General features: G+C 48.4%; 4 protein-coding genes across 4 annotated transcripts; 3 read left to right on the top strand and 1 right to left on the bottom strand.

Moving 5' to 3' along the window:
* Positions 1-5297: 5297 nt before the first annotated feature.
* Positions 5298-5582, top strand: SCP_1101900 (hypothetical protein; the record flags this gene model as incomplete). Its single annotated transcript, XM_027762625.1, has 1 exon — positions 5298-5582. One exon carries the CDS (start codon positions 5298-5300, stop codon positions 5580-5582), a length of 285 nt encoding a protein of 94 aa, XP_027618426.1.
* Positions 5583-5897: 315 nt separating this feature from the next.
* Positions 5898-6782, top strand: SCP_1101890 (hypothetical protein; the record flags this gene model as incomplete). Its single annotated transcript, XM_027762624.1, has 1 exon — positions 5898-6782. The coding sequence occupies one exon, from the start codon at positions 5898-5900 to the stop codon at positions 6780-6782; it is 885 nt and encodes a 294-aa protein (XP_027618425.1).
* Positions 6783-8190: 1408 nt separating this feature from the next.
* On the top strand, positions 8191-9369 carry SCP_1101880 (hypothetical protein; the record flags this gene model as incomplete). Its single annotated transcript, XM_027762623.1, has 1 exon — positions 8191-9369. One exon carries the CDS (start codon positions 8191-8193, stop codon positions 9367-9369), a length of 1179 nt encoding a protein of 392 aa, XP_027618424.1.
* Positions 9370-17459: 8090 nt separating this feature from the next.
* Positions 17460-21573, bottom strand: SCP_1101870 (hypothetical protein; the record flags this gene model as incomplete). The annotated part of the gene is made up of 8 exons (XM_027762622.1): positions 17460-18655; positions 18717-19062; positions 19291-19420; positions 19484-19749; positions 19868-19946; positions 20020-20037; positions 20808-21018; positions 21075-21573. 8 exons carry the CDS (start codon positions 21571-21573, stop codon positions 17460-17462), a joined length of 2745 nt encoding a protein of 914 aa, XP_027618423.1.
* Between the last annotated feature and the right edge of the window lie 30 nt (positions 21574-21603).

The raw sequence follows: 21603 nt of genomic DNA, 5'->3' as shown, positions 1-21603 counted from the left end.
TAGGGTCAATGGCCGGATGTCTCCGTGATATCCAGCAGATCATTTCCGCCAGACCATCAGCAAAACTGGATGGAGCAGATAAGGTACGATAACTCCTTGTAAGGTACATAAGTCTCATATCCTTCCGAATTTTTCACCCGGTCTTATAATATGACCATTGGAATTGCAGAGGGTCACAATCTGTGACCATCGCCCATAAGGCTTCCCATTCTTATGGGCCTTCCAGGCCTTCCAATGGTTTGCAAGATCAGGTATGTTGGAGCCCATTATGCCAAATGCTATGATACTGCCTTCGAGTTCACACACAAGTGTAGAGTACTAGCTACAACAAAAATATATTTCGACTACTGAGTCGGAGGTCATGTCCCATATACTATGCTTTGCATTCAGCTGTGAGCTACAACAAACCACAGTGGTGGCTTGCACTGTAGAGCACCCTGTGCGACAGGCTTGCACAGTAGCTGTTGCACGTGTTGGCATTTGCTGCTCAACCTGACAACAGTGTCAGGCCAATCCGTCGCTGAGCTGAATGACAAGTAATGATACCGACACGAGTCGCTACATGCGTATGCATGCCCAATATGTGCATGCATGTGAGCATACTGGCATCCTGCAGCACACTTACAAGAGCGAGAGCAGGCACCAACATGTGATGCCATGAAAAATGACATGAGTAGAAGACGAGCGGAAACATACCTCATCCAAGCTCATCAGGAAAACCCCACTTTTCCTTAAAGACCTTTCGCTCTGAAAACCCTTATTTAAGGCTATAAGTTCTCAAATAAGTCTCAATAAGTTGGATTTCATGCACTTAATGTAATATGGCTTATGCCCTTTTTGTCCTTATTTCCTTAAATAAGAACTATAAGTCTGTTTAAGGCAGTTAAGTGTCTTCTTAAGAGAAAGTTGGGTTTTCCTGATGCTGTGGCCTCCACCTCCATACCCCTAGTTTATGTCACTGAGAAGTGCGAACAAACACTGGGACCCGGTGTTGTTGGTGGCTTGGCTTCTAAGCCCAAGCCAGGCCAAGCCGAGCCATAGAAAGCCCGGCCAAGCCTGGCCAAAGCCGTCTGGAAGCCTTGCCGCTGGGCCTGGCTTAAGAATGCTCAAGCCCGAGCCGAGCCTGCGAGCCCGGGGCTTTCGGCGCTATGTGCAGCAAAAATACAGGACTGCCTAACCCAACGTCCGGCCTCATTCACACCTCACTGCTACCTTTGCTGGCACTCCTGGGCATACCAGAAAATTCCTCACTTTCACTATGACAACCCCTTCTGTGATATGCTCTTTTTTCCCCAAAAGGTAAGTATCTCCATGAAGGTATGATGATATTGAAACCCTTATGAACATTCATAGACTGGCACAACTCACCTATAATGCTATCCTAGAGGCTGCCAGTCAAGTTGAGCTGTCAATTTCTTATTGCTCAACTATCTGAGTAGGTCACCTAGTAGCTACATACAAAATATTTTTTTTCTTCAGCAGGCCCTGGCTTGAGCCCAAGCCAAGCCTGAGCCAAGCCCAAGCCCTACCATCAGGCCTAGTTTGGAGTTTGATGAAGCCCAAGCCTGCTAAAGCCAAGCCAAAGCCAGGGCTTTCAGGCCAAGCCAGGCCCTCAACAACACTACACCGAGTGGTAGCGTCAGCTGAACCTGGCAGACAACATCCGTAAAAGACTAGGATGTATCTGTTCATGTACAGCTCAAGCATGGGGTACTCAGGCATTGACGTGACACATCTGTGGGAGAGAAGATGAGCCACGTCGCAGGACGAGTATGGTGGGAGGAAGAGAGGGGAGATGGCGATGTAGTGAGACAAGCGACATTGATATAAGTTCAACATTTGCGTATATTTGCGAGCTGTATCTTGCGAGGTGGAGACAGGTTGACCAAGAGTTGCCCAGTAATAGTCAGGCATATGGAAGGTATATAAGTCAATCAGAAGCAAGATGGATAATCGTAAGGGCTTGTAAAAGCCTTCTAAGGTCTTCCAATACGCCATCAGCCCTATCACATGTTACAAATGCTATCAGGGCATAGCAGGTTCATCCACTTTTGCTGATGATGTCCGTGAGATAAATGGAACATCCATAGGTTTTTAGCCGCTTATGGCCTTGAGGAGTCAAAGTAGTGGTATCATCCAAGGAGTCAGTTTCTGCACGTCGCCTTTGAGGCAGGGGGCCAGAAATCTGATCAGGAAGAGATGGAGATTGTTCACATGAAGGAGAGAGCATCGGAGAGGGTTGAAAAAGTGGCTGAGCTGGTTGTTGCGCAGATGCCAGCTGGCTGCTACTAGATGCAGAGGGTGCTAAGGACGGATGTGAAAGGCTTAAATTAAAAATTATTAAGCATTCCCTATAGTGACAACTGGCATATGCATGAGTGGAGGCAGAGTTGTCAACACTCGTCACAGAGCAACAAGTTGAAGTTGGGATTTCGACGGCCGATTAACTGACACCCATGTGATCATTTCAATTTCTCAGACACAATGAACTCAGAACACAGAATATGTCAAAAGAAATCAAGAATGTAATCCTGTCTAGTGTAGCTGTCCATAATCTACACCTGTATAGAACCTCCAATTTTCAGCCATCTGCTGACTACTGTTTTGAAGCTTTTGACTCTGAATATAGTGTCCATCTGACTGACTCGGAACATTGCCAAACACTGGAGGCTGGTGCATCTGTGGATGTACAATGGTTATAACAATCCATCAGACTGAAGATTAGTAGCTGACCGTGATAGGAGGGAATAAATTCTGCTGATGACATATTCTCATAGTAATTGAGGTTGTCAAACATCCTCTCGATATCTCTGACGGACATTTGTGTGATATCACTGCATGGACCTCACACAAATAACACATTCTTAATATTGAAGGGATAACCGAGAAACACCGGTGGAATGCCGTGTTGTTGACAAACAGACAAATAGAATATTTATCCCAGGATTGTCCTAGACGGACAATGTACAGACAAATGAGCCATTTATTCACTCGTTGTCTAAGGGACATCTGTCGGAGACACCTGGGTTGTCAGGCAGATCATTTCCAGCTGAATATCGAGCTGATAAATTACTTAAGTGGTGGTGTACTTACATAGAATGGTCAGTTTGCTCCCTCTTGCATCATCATTCACGAGACTCGCACCCAGTACAGTTGCCGAGGGAGGACAGGTCTATTCCCCAGATTCTCGACACAAATCTGTGGCTGTGGATCAATTGTTTGATGAGAAAAATAGATATTTAATTGCTGAGGCTTGTGGCTGGTTGGGCACCTGCCAAGCTGGCTATTTCCTACGTCTACTCACTGTCCCGCCACGGCGTCGCAGTGTCGCACACTCGCACTCATCGTCTTGCACGATGAACAGGTAGAATTAAAATTTTCTGTCTAATTTTGGCTTTCTGCATGATAGAGAATGTGTCAATAATTCAAGCCATTTATACAGTCAACTGATGCATGATCAAATTTTGCTTATCACAATTCTGCAGTGTTGCGTCAGTAAAAGGGTTTCCAGGCTGTAGTACCTAGCCAAACTTTGTAGTGTACTGTCATTGATGTAGCGCTGCAGAGCCTGGCAGGGTGCTATGGCTATGTATTGTTGGCAATATACCTTGAGCTGATACAAAATCAGGAAAACCCCACTTTTTCTTAAAAGGACACTTAAATAACTTAAATGGACTTATGGTCCTTATTTAAGGACATGAAGACAAAAACGGCCTAAGGCGTATTTCCTAAGTGTCTGAAATTCGACTTATTTGAACACTTATGACCTTAAATAAGGGTTGTCAGACCCAAAAGTCTAAATAAGTCCATAAGACAAAGTTGGGTTTTCCTGATGAACAGCAGTCTTCAGTTTTGGTTGTAAGAATTTACATATTGTATGTACCCTATAGAAAAACATGCCTCCTACCTACAGTACAGTCATGGTCTGGCACTGAACACTAGGAGCTGCAAGACCCACCATTATTGGTCATCTGGCCTTACCACACCTGAAGCTGCACACATAGCATGCCTAATACAAAAAATCATTATACACCTCTCACTCACCAGGTTGCAGCCTGTGCACAGAAGTACAAGTACTTCAGTCTTCAGTTCACACATTTGAGCAAAGGCTGCTTATTGGCATGTCTTATTACTGTGCACATGATTTTGTTAAAACTGCCAAACAAAGGACCAAACAATGTTTGACTTTCATCTTCCTTGATCCCTGCTCTTTTGTCTGACTTTCTCTCATCCACAATTAAGAATGGCCTGCAAATGCAAACTATGACTACCAGTAATACACTCCTTGCACCTCCTGGCCTCTGAAAACACATTTTCTGTCAATCCTTCAGACCTCTCCACTTTATGCCTTAGTCTCCGAGATGCATCCGACTCTTTTGCAACTTGCTATGAACTTTTGCAACTTTGCACAACTTCTCTCTGACATTCTCTTGTCACTTATACACCATTCTTGCACCTTCCACTCTGTCGGACACTTTCTACTCATTGTCCTTTGGTCTCATCTGATGTGCCCTGACCGATTCCCTTCCAATTCTGTACACTCCCGATGTTGCACCAGTGTAAGCCTGACACTTACTACTTACGGATATTTACACTTGTTGACATGCAGCCACTGTTTGCTTCCGTGACACAGATGTATATCTTGCTTCCGCTCCCCCATCATCTCGAGATCCTTCTTCCCCACGATACTCCCGTTTTCCCCCCTTTTGATCGCTACGTACTTAGATCTTGTTTCCTCTAGACAGAATACATGCTCGTCTCAATTCTGTCTTCAGTCCGATTCGCTGTCCAGTGTTTCCTGTCGAACGCGACAGGGTTTCACTTTTTTTGAATTGCCAACGAGATTGTATGCCCACCATCAGTACTGATCTCCACATCGTTGGAGATAACTGACCTACCATTGCTGTAAAATGCAGGCCCCGCCCGGAATACCCTTCCAGTCACGGCCCACCGTTCCCACCTGCCAATCACTGCCCCTATCATTACCGTCTTCTGCCAAACTGAAGCGATGAACACCCTTGTCGACTCTGTCACTACAGACTCGAAGCCGTAAGGCTGCGGCTCTAGCTAAGACTACGAACAACATTTCAAACAGAGAGACAGCCTCATTATCTCCCCTCTCCCCTGTTTCTGAACCAGCCCCACTGTCACATTCACTGACACCACCACCAACCCGTGCCTCATCGCTGAATACACCACCAGTCACATTGTCCGAATGTCACGCACCATCCATCTCGTCCTCTGACACCGACACCGATTCCTCATCTACACCCCCAAATTACTGCTGTGCTCACGCAATGGTCAATGGCACCGCCACATCTGTCGAGCAGGATGCTCCCACAAAGGTCCCGATTCTCCTGAAAGGAGACATCACGCCAGCTGTCATGCGTGAATACGAGGATGCCTGCAAAGGCTACTTCGAGCACAAGTCTGTCGATGCTGCGACACAAGTTCACAAGATAATTGCAGGCCTCAAGGACCCATGCATCAAAGACTGGATCACTGGTGACTGCAACCGCATTCAGGCGTTATCGTTTGACGAGTTCATGCACGAATTTTGGTCCTACCTTGACAAGGACTAGGAGGACGATGTTCGTCGTGAGCTCCTTGGCATGTCAATGACCATCAGATCCTTCTGGGATTTTGCTGTTAAGGTCCAGGCCAAGAACTCACTACTCGTAGGCACCGCTTCTCACCTCGATGAGAAGAAACTCCGTCATCAGCTCGAAGCAGGCATGACCGAACACCTTGCAAAGAAATGCAGTGCTGAAAAGGTCAACAAGGTTCTCGATTTCTGCAAGTGGTTACAGGATGTCAAATGAGTAGACAAAGCGATCCGCACCGATTTGAAAGATTTCGAACGCATCGTGCACGAGAACTGTGATGCCAATCGCTGCATGTACCCCCTCTCCGAGCCGTCTCGATGTGAAAACACGGCATCGGCTACTGCGAAGTATGTGCCTACCAAAGGTGGCTCCACATCAGGCCAATCCACTGGTAAATGTCCCCCGCTGAAAGATACAGAGCGTCAGTTCCTCTATGACAATGAGGGATGCCTGAAGTGCCACCGCCTTTTTGCTGGTCACATCTCTCGTGACTGCCCTAATGGTTTCCCAGATCTGTCCACCTACAAGATGATCACACAGAAGTTCATCAACAAGCTCAAAGGCCAGCACAAGCTGACGCGAACCACTGCAGCGGTCTCAGCTGCCACTGTCGAGTCGGATGAGGAGCGCGAGAACTCCTTCTTGCACCCCGTAGTCACCGTCATGAGCAGTTCCCGTATGCTGATCGTGGCTATGCCCAACAACGATTCCTCTATACTGTCGGAGGAGGGCAACAGTGAGAGCTCTGTAAGCCCATTACTGTCCGCTGTCACTCCAATTACCATGTGCACTGCAGTCCGTAGTCACCTGCCCACCCCAGTTGATGCACCGTTTCGAGTGCCCTACCTGGTGTGGCATTACACAGCATCAGGCCCCGCACACTCCTTGCCCGTTACCTTCGATGCACTTATTGATGATGGCTCTCACACAGTCTTAATCTGTGACGACTATGTTGATCACCTCCAACTTCGTCATCGCCGTCTTCCCATTCCGGAACTTATCGAACTCGCAATGGAAGGAAATGGCCAGAAAACCGTTATAGAGCTATCAGAATGGGTTCATTTGTCAGTGTTTGATCCGATTTCATCTTGGTCTGCAAAGTCTGTACGTGCACTTGTCGCCCCTGGTCTATGTGTCCCTGTTATCCTCAGTCTTCCTTTCCTTGTACACAACTGAATTGTCATCGATCATGAACTCCACACTGTAGTAAACAAAGATTCCGATGTAGATTTATTGCACCCTCTTGTGCCTACAACTGTACATCCACCAAAAAAGAAGACTACAGTACAGCAATTTGCGGACATCAAACACGATCGTGATGCAGTGTCTTCCGAACTCAATGAATGATTTGCATGCCCCGGTTCACATTTCGAATCTAGTGAGCTACCCACCTTTACGTGTTCTGTTGTTGCAGCGGTGCGGGGATGATTGGAGGTTCTCACCGCCACTGAGAGACTGGCCCATCTCGGCAAGCAACTCATACAAGAGTTTAGCGATGTTTTCGAGCCTATCCCCCACTTGGATGAGCTTTCCACCGATGTCTACTGCCGCATTCAACTAAAGGATATCACAAAATCGATACACACCCATTCATACAGTACGCCGCGCAAATATCATGAAGTGTGGTCCACCTTGATACAGCGCATCTTGATGCGGGCTGCATCCATCCCTCAAATTCCCCACATGCATCCCCGGCTTTCCTGGTACCAAAGGCGGACCCCACCCCTTTGCCCCGCTGGGTCAATGACTATCGCACGCTCAACGCTAATACTGTATTGGATTCGCATCCGCTACCTCGTGCAGAAGACATCATCGCCGACTGTGCCAAAGGTAAGGTATGGAGTAAAATGGACATGACCAACTCATTCTTCCAGACACGGGTACACTCCGATGATGTTCACCTAATGGCGGTGACCCCTCCTCTGGGCTTGTATGAATGGCTCGCGATGCCCATGGGATTGCGGAATTCACTGCCGATACACCAGCGACATATGACCGCCGCCCTGTGTGAGTACCTTGGACGATTCTGCCACATTTACCTTGATGACATTGTCATATGGTCTGACTCCATGGAGCGACATGCGGAACATGTTAGACTAATCCTAGCTGTGCTGCAAAAGGCCAGGCTGTATTGCAACCCAAAAAATGTGAGTTCTTCGTGCTGACCCTTGACTTCCTTGGGCACTGTATCTCAACCAAGGGTGTCGAGGCACAAACATCGAAAGTGGACAGAATCCTACAATGGCCTGTACCATGGTCTGCTTCAGAGGTACAATCCTTTCTCGGTCTTGTACGTTACATCGCCACATTTCTCCCAAAGCTAGCCGACTTCACTACCATTTTGACCCCCTTAACCACGAAGGAGTCCCGCCGACACTTTCCCGAATGGACGCCTGCACACCAATCGGCTTTTGACGCCATCAAGGCACTTGTCATCAGCAGGGAGTGCCTTACTGTCATAGACCACTTGAACCTGGGTGACAACAAAATTTTTCTAACTTGCGACTCTAGTGACTGGCGCACTGGTGCAACATTAAGCTTTGGTCCTTCTTGGGAAGCTGCATGACCCGTCGCTTTTGACTCCATGCAACTGAAGGTGGCGGAAAAGAATTACCCCATCCATGAGAAAGAGCTCCTCGCGATCATACACGCGCTCAAGAAATGGCGGTCTGATCTTATGGGAATGCCCATTTTTGTCTACATGGACCATCGCATGCTCAAAAATTTTGACACACAGCGTGACCTTTCACGCTGTCAGCTCCGCTGGCAAGAATTCATGGCGCAGTATGACCTCACCATCATATACATCCATGGTGAAGACAACACTGTTGCGGATGCTCTTTCACGGTTACCGCCTTCCTCGTTTCCTGACGAGAACGACACACCTAATAAAACCTTCAATACGTGGCTCACACCTTCAGTCAACGCCGTCCTCACCATCGCCACCGATTCTACTGTCGTCAATGACATCACTGATGGGTACTTGACTGATGATTTCTGCAAGAAAGTAATTGCGAATGCCCCTTCTACCCTAGGTGTACATTGTTCCAATGGCCTATGGTACATCGGGGACCGGCTCTTGATTCCACGCATTAAAGATCTTCATGAAAACCTCTTCTGCCTGGCGCATAATTGCTCAGGACATTTCGGAGCTGACAAGAGCTATGCTATGCTACGTGACCTATACTACTGGCCCAACATGCATCGCGACATCGAACAATCATACGTACCTTCCTGTCCCGACTGTCAGCGCAATAAGAGTTGCACAAAGAAATCCTCCGGACCACTCCACCCTCTTCCAGTACCTGACCAACATGGCAACAATATCGCCATGGATTTCATTGGCCCGCTGCCTAACGATGAAGGCTTTGATTGCATCTTATCCATTACAGATTGTCTCCACTCCGACGTGCACATCGTCCCCACACACATGACCTTGACTGCGTCCCAGCTCGTGCTTCTGTTTTTCGATCATTGGTACTGTGAGAATGGCCTTCCTTTGGACATCGTCTCCGATTGTGACAAGCTGTTCATCTCGGAATTCTGGACTGTGTTGCACAAGCTCACCGGTATCTCGCTCAAGATGTCAACCGCTTACCACTCACAGACGGACGGTGCCAGCGAATGCACGAACAAGACCATTAATCAAGCCATCCGTTATCACGTCCATCACAATCAGAAGGGATGGGTATGTGCTCTTCCTCGCATACAGTTCAACATCATGAACTCTGTCAACGCGTCCACTGGATTTTCAAACTTCTAACTGCATCTCGGCCAGTCTCCACGTCTCATCCCCCCACTTGTTCCTGATCATCTGGAACCGCCTTCAGGTCATGCCGATTTTGACACCCTGCAGCTCATCTCGCAGCTCCAGTCCAATGTTGATGAGGTGAGAGACAACATGTTCCAAGCAAAAATTCATCAAACTCACTTTGCCAACCTTTCGCGTGGGCCTGAAATCGAGTACCACATCAGCGAAAAGGTCATGCTTTCAACCTTACACGACCGACGTGAATACAAGCATAAGGGTGAAAAGCGCACGGCTAAGTTTTTCCCTCATTTCGATGGACCGTATGTTATCACTAACGCACACCCCGAGACCTCCAATTACACTCTGGACATGCCTAACAACCCTAACAAATTTGCTACTTTCCACGCCTCAGAACTCAAGCCTCACATCGCAAATGACAATTGGCTCTTCCCCCAACGTTCATCGCCCGCCCTGGCCCCAATCATCACGTCGGACAGCTCAAAAGAGTGGCTCATCAATTTCATCATCGACTCACGACATTGCAGTCATGGCTGGCAATACCTCGTGCGCTGGGCTGGCTACATGACCTCTGGCTGCCCGGTGCCAAGTTGGACGACTGCGAAGCGTTGGATGTTTGGCTTACGGCTGGAGGGGAAGGGCCAACCACACGGTAGCTTTTCCCACAGGGTTTTTAGCGCACCCGCTGTCGGCGCCCGGTTGATGCTGAAGTACTATTCTTTCTCCAATTTTTACATTACTCACCCACCTTCGCACACTCATACCCGCCGCGAATGTTTCCATCGCCGGAGGGGTGTAAGCCTGACGCTTACTACTTATGGATATTTACACTTGTTGACATGCGACCACCATTTGCTTCTGTGACACGGACGCATATCTTGCTTCCGCTCCCCCATCATCTCGAGATCCTTCTTCCCCACGATACTCCCGTTTTCCCCCCTTTTGATCGCTACGTACTTAGATCCCATTTCCTTTAGACAGAATACATGCTCGTCTCAATTCTGTCTTCAGTCCGATCCACTGTCCAGTGTTTCCTGTCGAACGCGACAGGGTTTCAACCAGCTCTCTGGACATTGCACTGACTTCTTGGACATTATGCCGACTTACTGGTTTCGCTTAATGATGATGAGTGCACACTCAACACAAACACCTAAACCCATCTAAAATAAGAAGGAACCTGAGTGAGAGAGAAGGGTGAAGTGACTGTAATATGATGTAAGTGGGTCCCAGAACCTCGACCAAATCCTAGGGGGATGCTACCTGTAAAAGAACGAGGACTCGTAATGAAAATGCAAAGTTGGGTGACAAAATACAATGAAGTTACAAAAAGTCAGAGAATGAGAAGCTGAGATCGCGTCAGAATTGCCAAACTTGCAGGTGAAGATGAACTAAATCGCAAGTGGAGGGGAAGTATCTGTGATGGAAATGCTATGAGGAAACACAGTATTCACTGATGGTATATCGCAGCTCGAAGTATCGCTATGTCACTATTGCAATGTTACTATCACAGTGTCACAGTCTCTAAACACAGTACACAGTCTCACTATTTCGCAGTGTCGCAGTGGGGGTATATCGCAGTCCGAAGTCACTATCGCAGTAAACACAGTTTCTTAGTGATCTGAAGTGAAAGGGGAACTTCTCCCTGCTGCTTTTCGATGATAATTGATGTAGATACAGCAGGTATTTATTGAGAGGGAAAAAGGGAGGAAAAATGCAGAAGTCATGAAATGTCGGATGATGGATCCTGACATTGGAAAGAGTCGCAATGGTCTGGAACTAATGGAAAAATAGGGAAAGCCAGTGGTGAGGAGAACATTGTATGCAAGAGATGGAGATGAATGGTAAAGTAAGGGGAAAGAGATGAAAACATATGCTACTTGTCCTGAACCACAAGGAACATCCAAACAGCATCTCCGGTCCAGCACAAAGGTAGGGGTCTTGAGAGGGAATGTAACAGGTTAGTTCTGATGACTGTTACTCATTATGGACTGATTACTGATTACCTAAGCAAGTTGCTTTTAATCCTTTACACTCACCATCTAGCTGTACACACTCAGTCTTAGCTTAGTTTTGGCTATATATTGAGTCCACTGCAGCCCTGGTGAGCCTAAGAATTTAGGCACCTTATACTTTTTTTACAGTCTCAGAATTACTGCTGAAATTCTGCTATGACTGGATACTACTGGCTGGATGAGCAGGACACCAGTGGTGGCCAGTATTGTATAACAATACTGCAGGTAGCTGAGCAAGGTGTTGTTCACTACTCACCAGTTATTGTCAATTGTCAAAGTTATTGTTAACAACAGTCTGACAGTCTGAGAGGATTGTAATACAATAACAACCTGTACAAAACAACTTGCACTCAGCCAGGCTTAAACCCTGGTCTTCCGGATACATAATTATATAAGCACATGCTGCACACACAATTTACCAACTGCTCTATTAGGCCATGTATTTCTTTTAGCCTCAATTCTATATAAGGCTACTGCCTTCTCTAATATACATATCAGAATCTTTTGTAATGGCTACTATATTCTGTTGTTACTGTTGCTTCTAACAGTGATTGATGTCTCTGTTAATAAGTCTTTGAGTGCCTAATATTAAGCATTTCCTTTTTAGTTCAGTAAATATTCAAATAATAGTAAAACTGTAATATCAAATTTTGTAGATATAATAAAGCTATTAGAAGGGTGAAATAAATTCCTGGACACGAAGTGCTCCAGGTCTTGATTCACGTATTACCACTTTTCTGTGAGAACATGTTTCCATATATGGAGTTTTATCATATGATGTCACATATATGACCATAGCTCTGATGCACCGACTTGTCAGCTATAATGTGTCTGTTGTGTTCACATATTGGATGTGTCAGTCGCACTCTCATCGCACTCAGTTTTGTTCTTGTCCTTACACTCTGGTACTCAGATTTAAATACGTGCACTATTTGTACACCCATGATGTACTGCTGGCTGAAAAAGCTCCACAACATACCGCAATCTCCACAGACTGTTCAGTGATCATCATGATCCAGATCATATACAGACTTTTACACTCTTAAAGGACATGGCATCATGATGTTGAAGATCAGCCTTTATGAACATGAAAACATCCACCCTGGTGATTAATTCATCCAAGATCCTTATGTGGAATGAATCTAGAAGTCAAGAAGTTTGTAAGAAGATAACGATATACTAAGCCCTAGATGTGAAGTTCCCCATACTTGTGCACTCTTACCTGAGCTACTAACACACCTGAAGATGAGTGAGAGGACAACTGCTGTAAAATCAAGATGCTAGCTTGTAAGACAAATAAATAAATAGATGTGACTCACCTCGAGGGCTCACGACTTCTCGGAGATGCGATTGTTGCTACAACTAACCTTAAATAGCATGTGTGCCCTATAATGTCCACACAACAAACTTCAATGCCTGAATAGCAACCCTGAGAATATACTTGTTGTCGAAATATGATCCCGTCAACAAATTACATACACTGTGCATGCTTTAAAGTCCATGCAAATGAAATGTTGAGGAATTCCCAAGTGACTGCATGTTATGGGAGTCTGGAATGTAAAAGATGGCAATAGAATACGAACAAGTTAGAAAATGAAATTATAACGTACCAGAGGCTACAACTTGAGCCCTCTAACATCAGTGCCCACCCGCTAAATGAATGCAGTCGCACCATATAGACTTGATGCATGACATCCAGTTACCCACCATATTTATGTTCAAAGATTGTGTGCTCAAGTCAGAAACAGTGTACACCGGGAATTGTGCACATGCTGCCTGTAACATACAATGACAAGACGTAGTTAGTAGTTAGTTTCTGCCGTGAGAACAATAGAAACATATACCTTTGATAGTTCTGAGCCCAGTGCCCTCTGTGCGTGCTCATTTAGGCCACCATTTGTTGAAATTTCTGAGTGTTGAGTGAGCACGCAAGCTGAAGAGGGTTAGGGTTTGTCGATCAAGTACTTATGCCATGCTTTCGTGTTTGTACATCAGGAAAACCCAACTTTTCCTTAGGGACTTATTTAGACTTTTGGGTCTGAAAACTCTTATTTCAGGTCAAATAAGTCTAAATAAATCTCAATAAGTCAAATTTCAGATGCTCAGGGAATATAGCTTAGGCCCTTTTTGTCCTTATGTCCTTAAATAAGAACCATAAGTCTATTTAAGTCATTTAAGTGCCCTCTTAAGGAAAAGGAAACTAAAGCAAGATTTAATATTCAGACAAGATAAGAAAAATACTATCAGGTCTTACTAACAATCTTTTGAAGAATAGATTCAACTACAATCTGAACAAGCAATTGAAGCTAGTATAAGAAAACTAGCACAAGCAAGTACACTGTAAGTTAGAATATTAGTTGTAGCACAGTTATTTTTGTACAAACTCTCTGGCCGAGGAATGACAACTACCGCTACACCCAGTATAATTTGGAGCACTAGTCCATTAGCACACTCCTCTCTACAACTAGTTTATTTAGTTGTTTAGTATTAACAGCTAATAAATGATTGTTTCTTCCCCAAGTAACGCACGACATCACCATGAGAATCATGCAGTTTTAAATCCTGAGTCTCAGAAAAAGACAGACAAGTAGAAAGAACATGGCCTCTAGACATTGGAGAGTAGCTGCTGTCCACAGATAGTATATTAATTTGAAAATACTGACTCAGTCACTATAACATGCAAGGAGAGGTTTCAGGATGAGCTGACAGGTATCAGCACTGTTAATAACAATGAGCAGGACCTAATTTTTAGCTATGACTACTGTAAGTTTTGGAACAATTCAGATAAAGTCACCAAGCTTATTGTGTTGTATGAACAATAATGAAAGTTTATGTGACATACAAAATGTTTTTTATAGTATTAGCATATTCAGAATAAGCCCCTTTATAAAGGATGTGAAGCTTAAATTACATCCTGTCACTTCGTGGCCAGGTTTGCCCGAAGGGCTCTTGCTATAGAAAAATGTAGGCAAATAACTATTAGAAGCAATGGTAACAACAGGATACAGTAACCACTACAAAAGATTCTAATATGTATATTAGAAAAGGCAGTAGCTTTATATAAAACTGAGGCTGAGAGAAATACATGGCATGTGCTTATGTAATCATGTATCCGGAAGACCAGGGTTCAAGCCTGGCTGAGTGCAAGTTGTTTTGTACAAGTTGTTATTGTATTACAATCCTCTCAGACTGTTGTTAACAATAACTGGTGAGTAGTGAACAACACATTGCCCTGTTACCTGGGCCATTGTTATACAAAAGTGGGAACCACAGCTGTCACACCGGTGTTGACTCTTAGCCCTGCTATTTTGCTTATTACGACCACCTGAGTCCTTCTGTCCCTATGTAGCTTTAATTCAGTGAATGTATAATTGTATGTGCATAAGATAACACAGACACAGACTGATCAATCTTGTCAAAGAAGGCTAACATTGGCAGTAGAGTGTGCAGCATTGGTACATGGTTTCCTCTCGCTTTGTTATGTCTCAGGCAGCTCACCTTCTATTTACAGATATTCCTCCGGACATCTGAGCATGGCTGTGAATACTCCGTGCCATCCAACACATCCTGTGCCCATTCGTGATGAGGTATGTAGTCAGCCGCTTTCATGTGATTCTCATATCCGATGCCAGTGTGGCCACTTGCCAGACTTTGTGATTCCTTCGCTACCTTGACAGCTCCGGTAAAGGAGAGGACCGTTCTATCACAGTTACTAGCTTGTGTACACGTACCTATACTCTTGTGTCAATATATCTTGTTTCTTCTACTGCCTTGGTGTGCATAAAATGGAACTGTTATATACATCAGGAAAACTCAACTTTCTCTTAAGAAGACACTTAACTGCCTCAAACAGACTTATAGTTCTTATTTAAGGAAATAAGGACAAAAAGGGCATAAGCCATACTGTACCATTTCGATCTATTCGACATGTCATGCATCACAGGCACTTCTGTTGTGTCGAAATTCGGCTGCTGTCACACATCACCAGTGGCAGTGTCGGAAGGTCTTTGCATGTCACCGCCCAGAAGGGCCACGAACATGGCCAAAATAGCCTTAAAAAGGCTGGAAAATGTCGAGATTTTCGGCCGGTCACACCTGGCCGGCCGAGTTGTCTAACTGTCGAATTGGTACCAGGCTGTCACGCGTCACACTGGTTGTCGAATAGATTGAAATGGTACAGTATTACATTAAGTGCCTGAAATCCAACTTATTGAGACTTATTTGAGAACTTATAGCCTTAAATAAGGGTTTTCAGAGCGAAAGGTCTTTAAGGAAAAGTAGTGTATCTGCTTGAATCTGACCAAACTCGTGCCAAATGATGTCAAATAAGTGTGAATAAGTACAGATGATTTTCGGCAGACCAAGGGGGACCAGCCGATGTAGCATTATTCGGCGGTATCACACTAATAAATATAATGATCCTAATACCGAGAATTCAGACAAATTCTGACTTTTGTCACCATATTAGCACAGGAGGTTTTTCCTGATGAGGTTCAGCCAAAAAAAATGAACGATCAGCATACATACACGGCCAAAACAGTAAAGCACCAGAAAATTATTAGACGAAAAGGGTAGAAAAGACGGAAATATGTACCGAAATACAGCCCTCGTGTGATGCCGCTTCAGGAATTTTCACGAGGCCTGAGATCGGACCGGATTTCCAAGGCTATAATGGGGCTTTGAACAGGTGGATTCCTGGGCTGTGAGAGGGTGGCTGAGGCGTTCGCATCCAGCCTGACATTGTTGCTTTGACAGCGGCACCAGTTAGACACCGGTTGTGGGATACCGAAACGACGCTTATACAACCCCCGTCTGGCCCTTGCTAGAGCATATCCCGGTCCTGTTTCTAACTCTGCGGATTACTTGTACAAGCCGTGACTCAGAAAATCTCTAAGTAGATTCAGACTCCGAAGGGTTCGTCAAGATTCTGCTATGCTCTGCTTCGTGCGCTCGTCTCACTCCCTCTTCGTCCTCACCATGATCATCTGGTGACAACCTGCGGCTCCCGCCATCATCTCGGATCCTCTCCTAGTTGATCTCAGGCTTGGCAACATGTTCCCGTCACACGCCGCCTACATTTGCATTGAGAGGAGCTGGTTGCTCTGTCGCATGGTAGGTCAGTATGATTTTCTTCCGTTCAATATTCATTGCTAACTCTGACATTGAGCTTACAGGTTGTTTGTGATTGGTGCAGGGTGGAGGGCATACACTAGAACGGCGTGGCAGGAGGGTTACCAGTCAGAGCGGGGCCAATTTCTGGTAGCGGATGGTTCGTAGGGCAGCATAGCGTAGCATGTATCGAAGTCCATACAAAAAATCAATAATTTTGCGGTATACAGTTTTTTGGTATGAAAATGAGATTTTTTAACTGGTTGGTCATTTGTGAGCCCCAGACGAAGCATCGGACTGGTCCCTTCCTCAGCCATATTCTGGGCTGCTACGGCCCCATAATGACATGGCAGTCTAGGGTTGTTTTGGTGTCTGACTACAAGCCCTGAAATGGGGCTGCACACGGGCTGTCACGGGCCTGTCTACGCGGCTGAATTGACAACAATTACAAGCATTGTATAAGGGTTTTTATAAAATACCGTAAAATCATTAGACGAAAAGGATAGTAATGGGCTGTGGCACAGCCTGGTACGGGGCCTCCGCTCCACGGCCCCATTTTGGTGCCGCAGAGATCTGGCCGTGTACCCGCTGGTCAAGCTAACCAAGTGCGAGGAATAGAAAGAAGCGCCGTGACCGCTCGGTCCGCACTGGTCAAGCAGAAGACCAAATGTTAAGAACCCAGCCGGGCGCTTTCCCAACAACTCGGCGCGCGACTATACCAAATCCGACAGTACAAAGAAGATTCCACAGCTTGAAAGAACAACAAGAACGGAAGAAAAAAACCTGTCCACTCTTCGAATCCTTCATATCTTCGTAAACGGAACAATTACAATATTCGTACAAAGTCGCTGTGCTGTTTCTACGTACGTCGTACACGGTTACACGAGAGAGGCCAACGTTCACTGGCACATGCACAATCCGAGCGAGGGGCAAAACTCAGCCCCGGAAGGATTAACCGCACCATCACTGGCGCGCGATCTTCTCGTCCAGAAGCACCTCCCCCTTCGAATTTCCTCCGCCGATCTCGCCCATAGCGGGGCCCTCAAACGTCTCCCCATTATTCGGGAAAAACCCAGAGAACGGCGTGGCGGGGCTCATCGACGCCGGCGTGCGCGCCGAGTACGTGAGCGCGGGCGAGAGCAGCAGCGGTGACCCACCGTCCTCATCATCCGCCTCATGAGACGAGTGGCGCAACGGAATGGCGCCGAGCTTGTTGGTGTGCGTGCCGCCGACGCGGGTGTTACGGATGTTGACATTGTTCTTGCTGCTGAATAAGTTGTTCACGTTCTGGCCGATAATCCTGCCCCCGTCGCGGGGCGCGATGTTGCTAATGCTGATGCTGTCATTGTTGTTGTTGCGCAGGGCGTTCGTGCTAGTGTACTGCGATTGCTTGCTGAGATGGCCAATAATGTTGTTACTGCTGTTGGCGTGGCGGTTCATGTTCATGTTGCTTTCGTTGCTATTGCTGATCATGCTAGAATTGTTGCTGTAAACCGAGCGGCTGAGAGTACTTGGGAAGCCGTCGCGATTACTGAGGTAGCGGGAGGGAAGGGTAGTCGAACGGGTGTGAAGGGCCTGAGCTTGCGCCTCCGCCTCCGCCCGCGCCTGCGAAGCGTGCGTCTGGTACCGCTGATGCTGCTGCTGCTGCTGAGAAAGCGAGAGCTGGTCGAAGTCACGGGCTAGCCCGGCGGACTGCTCGATGGCTACGCGGTCAAGGCCACTCTGGCTAGCGCTAACGTCTCTACCTCTAGTCAAGTGTGCGAACGCCTGACGAGCCCCCGCAGCGCTCGCATGGAAATCGTCCTCAGACATGGAAGGCAAAACGTCCAGGAGGCGTCGGTGCACTTCCAGCGCAGTCGCGAACCCAGGCGCTCCGGAACCGCCTTTGTTCGCCGCGTTCGACGAAGACCTCAAATCGGAGAGCCCACGAGGCTGCACTTGGGCGGCGAGACGCTCTCTCTGGGCGTTGAGAAGCTGCGTCTGTTGCCTTTGAGCGTGCGCTTGCAAGATCAGCCGCTCCATCGGCGTATACCCATCGTCGGCACGATTCACCATGCCCGACATATCCAACATACCCGCGCCCATCACGGCCTGCAGTTCTGCCTCGGTGTCGAGTCGGAGCAGATCCTCGTCAGAGATATTTTGCCCATTGCGAAGACCTGAAATGAATCAGGTCATTCAACATATAAGTAACTCCTTTAAAACACCCATGCCGCTCACCTTGGCCGATGAAGGCGCCGTTGGCACTGAAATCGCCGTACGCGTCTAGGGCCATCGCAGGGTCCTGCAGATCATCGATCGACTGTCTCAGGAGCTGTTGGCGCTGCTGGAACTGAAGCGCTTCGCTGACACGCGATAGCGGAGGAACCGAGCCGGCCGTCTGCCCGAGCGTATACCCGTCAGACGCCAGTCCAACGCCGGTATTCACGTCGGGGAACGAGCCGAATGACGGCGAGGCAGGCGAGTCAGGATGGAGCTGAGTGCCCTTCAAGTTGAGGAGCGCGGCCTGCGCCATAGTAAGTCGGGCCGGGGACTGTTCGTCTTCGTGGGTGCAGCGTTCCATGCGCTATAGAACAAACGGGCGTCAGATCGATTTTCGTTCGATAGACAGACGTAGACGGTGGCGCAGGAACTTGTCCACATCTCGAGCCACACTAGATCAGCAAAAGCGCTCGAACGCAGAACGCAGTCTTGATGACAGCCCGGCATGCCAACGAGTTCCGCGCCACAAACACCACGCAGCCAACAACCGACGGAAAAAAAAGGTGCAAAAATAAAAATAAAACAGACGTACCCTCAACTCCCGCTGCTCGCTCGTGTCCGCGAACCGAACCGAAATCCTGCACCCCGTATCCTGCCACCCGCGCACCATGCGGCCATGCAGGCGCTCAATGATCTCCTCCGCGGCCACCCGCGTCTCCAATCTGCACAAACGAACTCGACCATCAGCGCTCCCCAACAACCGACCCAAAATACTGCGAACTCGCCTCACAAATGCAATAATCCTCGGCGGACTGCTCAATCGCGTCTGAAAAAAGCGGCTGCTCATAATTCGATACGGCCGCACCAGCGCAGAGAGCGTCGGTTCGTCAATGCTCAGCGGCAAGCCTTCCATATACAGGTTCGTCGACGTCATGTCCTGCAGCTGCTCCATCCGTGCCTTGAACGAGTCCGTCGGCCTAGTAGCCGGAGCGCCTTCTCCCGCCGCGTCGCCCAGAGAGGCATATGGCGTGCCGGGGATTTTGTGGATTTGCTGGTGGTCAGAGTGTCGGCGTTGTCAGGAGAGGAGAGGTAAAAGTCGGTCGATGTGGGGAACAAAAGAAAGCCAAAATCAAGACAAAGCCCATCCACGGGCAGTTCAGAGAACGCACCTTCGAAAACGACGGATGCAAATTCCGATACTTCTTCAAAGTCTCAATGCACCGCTCCGCCGCGTCGACGCCGTCGAACCTGCACAAACAAACGCGCATACAAACTCATCAGGACCGCACCTCTCGAGAGACGTGCGAATGCGGGGACATACAGGACGAATCCATATCCTCTGTGGGAGTCAAGAGAGGGACTATCAGCGGTGTTCGTGGGAGGGAGAATGGGTGAAACAAAAATGGCACGCGTAGTCACCAAGTATACTGAAAGTCGGGCCACAGAACCACGTCACCCAGCCTACACGATGAAAAATACATGGCCACCCACAACCCCAAATGCTGCACAATACATCAAACACGACAGCAACATTTCATAAACAAAAAATCCAGACGAGGCCACCCGATCGTCAAGACCACGGCACGCACAGCAAACGTAACCAAGCCCTAAACAATAATCATACGACCACCAACGATGGGTACATACTCAACCGCCCGACTTCCGCATCACACCGCCGCAAACCACAAAAAGGACACAAATCCAGAACCACCCGCCGGCCCAGAGTACAGATATACGGAGGACGGACAAGCAGGCCACACACAGCCACTCGCAACACCGTGGCAAAAGGTGCGCAGTTTCGCACGGCCCCGAATGGCCAGATGCAGCAGGCGGCGCCACAGCTCACCCGGCACAAAGGACTCGGCGGCACTTGAAAAAATCCAGAAGACATGCAGAACGAGCCCAACAGACGACGACCACGGTCTACGTGACCAACGCAGCATAGAGTGGCCGCGACAACGACTTGGCGCGTGTGGCCAACAACTTGCCAAAAAAAAAATGACAAAAAAAGACCGAAAAGACAAACAAGCCGCTCCTCAACCCCAACCGCACGGTCCAACCCAGACCACAAACCCATCCGCTCGCAACGGCAATAAAACAAGCACTCACGACGGCTTGTCGCTCACATGGCGCGTAAACGTGCGCACGCTGAGCACGGTCCCAAACTCGCGCGTCATCGCGTACAGCTGGTCCTCGGGGAAGCTCGGCGGGAGCCCGTTGATGTACACGTTCGGCGTCCGCAATTCCTGCGGCGGGCGCGGCGCTGCCGCCGACGGCACGAACTCGGGCGCTGCCGCGGACGGGTGCGTCTTCTGCGGGGCTGTGGCCACAACCAAGTCAGCGACGCGTCAGACGAGCAGAAGCGAACAGGCGCACCTTGCGCGTCGGGGCCGGCCGCGGCAGGCGAGCAGTGGCCGAGGTCGGGTGCGGCAGGCGATGCGGCCACCGAGACGGCGGCGGCGGCGGCGGCGGCGGCAGGGGGAGCGACAGTGTCGACGGCCGCGCCCTCGGCTGCGAGTGCGAGGCGCGGCGCGAGCTGGTGTATGTCGATCGGCGCGTCGAGCCTGCTGTGGAACTGCGGCGCCGACACGCTCAGCGTGCTTGTGACGGCGGCGGGCAAGGCGAGGGACGGGAGCGGGGACTCTGCCGGCGGGTCGGCGGACGCGGAGGAGCGGGACGAGGAGTCCGGGGGGGTGAGCGGGTTCGGGGGCGCGGTGTGGGCGAGCGGCGGGGTGGCGGGTGCGGGCGGCGGGGTGCGGGCGGTGGTGGTGTCGCAGGTGAGTGGCTGGGCGGTAGAGAGCGGGGACGAGCGTTTGGGGGAGTGCTGGTGTGGCAGCTGGGGCTGTTGCGTGTTATTACTATTCGAGGGCTGCATGTTCGTTGTTGGTCTAGCTGATAATTCGGA

The sequence above is a fragment of the Sparassis crispa genome (genome assembly GCF_003851025.1).
Source record: "Sparassis crispa DNA, contig_000011F, whole genome shotgun sequence".
NCBI classification, from domain to species: Eukaryota; Fungi; Basidiomycota; class Agaricomycetes; order Polyporales; family Sparassidaceae; genus Sparassis; species Sparassis crispa.
Note: the sequence above shows the minus strand (reverse complement) of the source record. Positions and strands in the feature narration are given on the sequence as shown.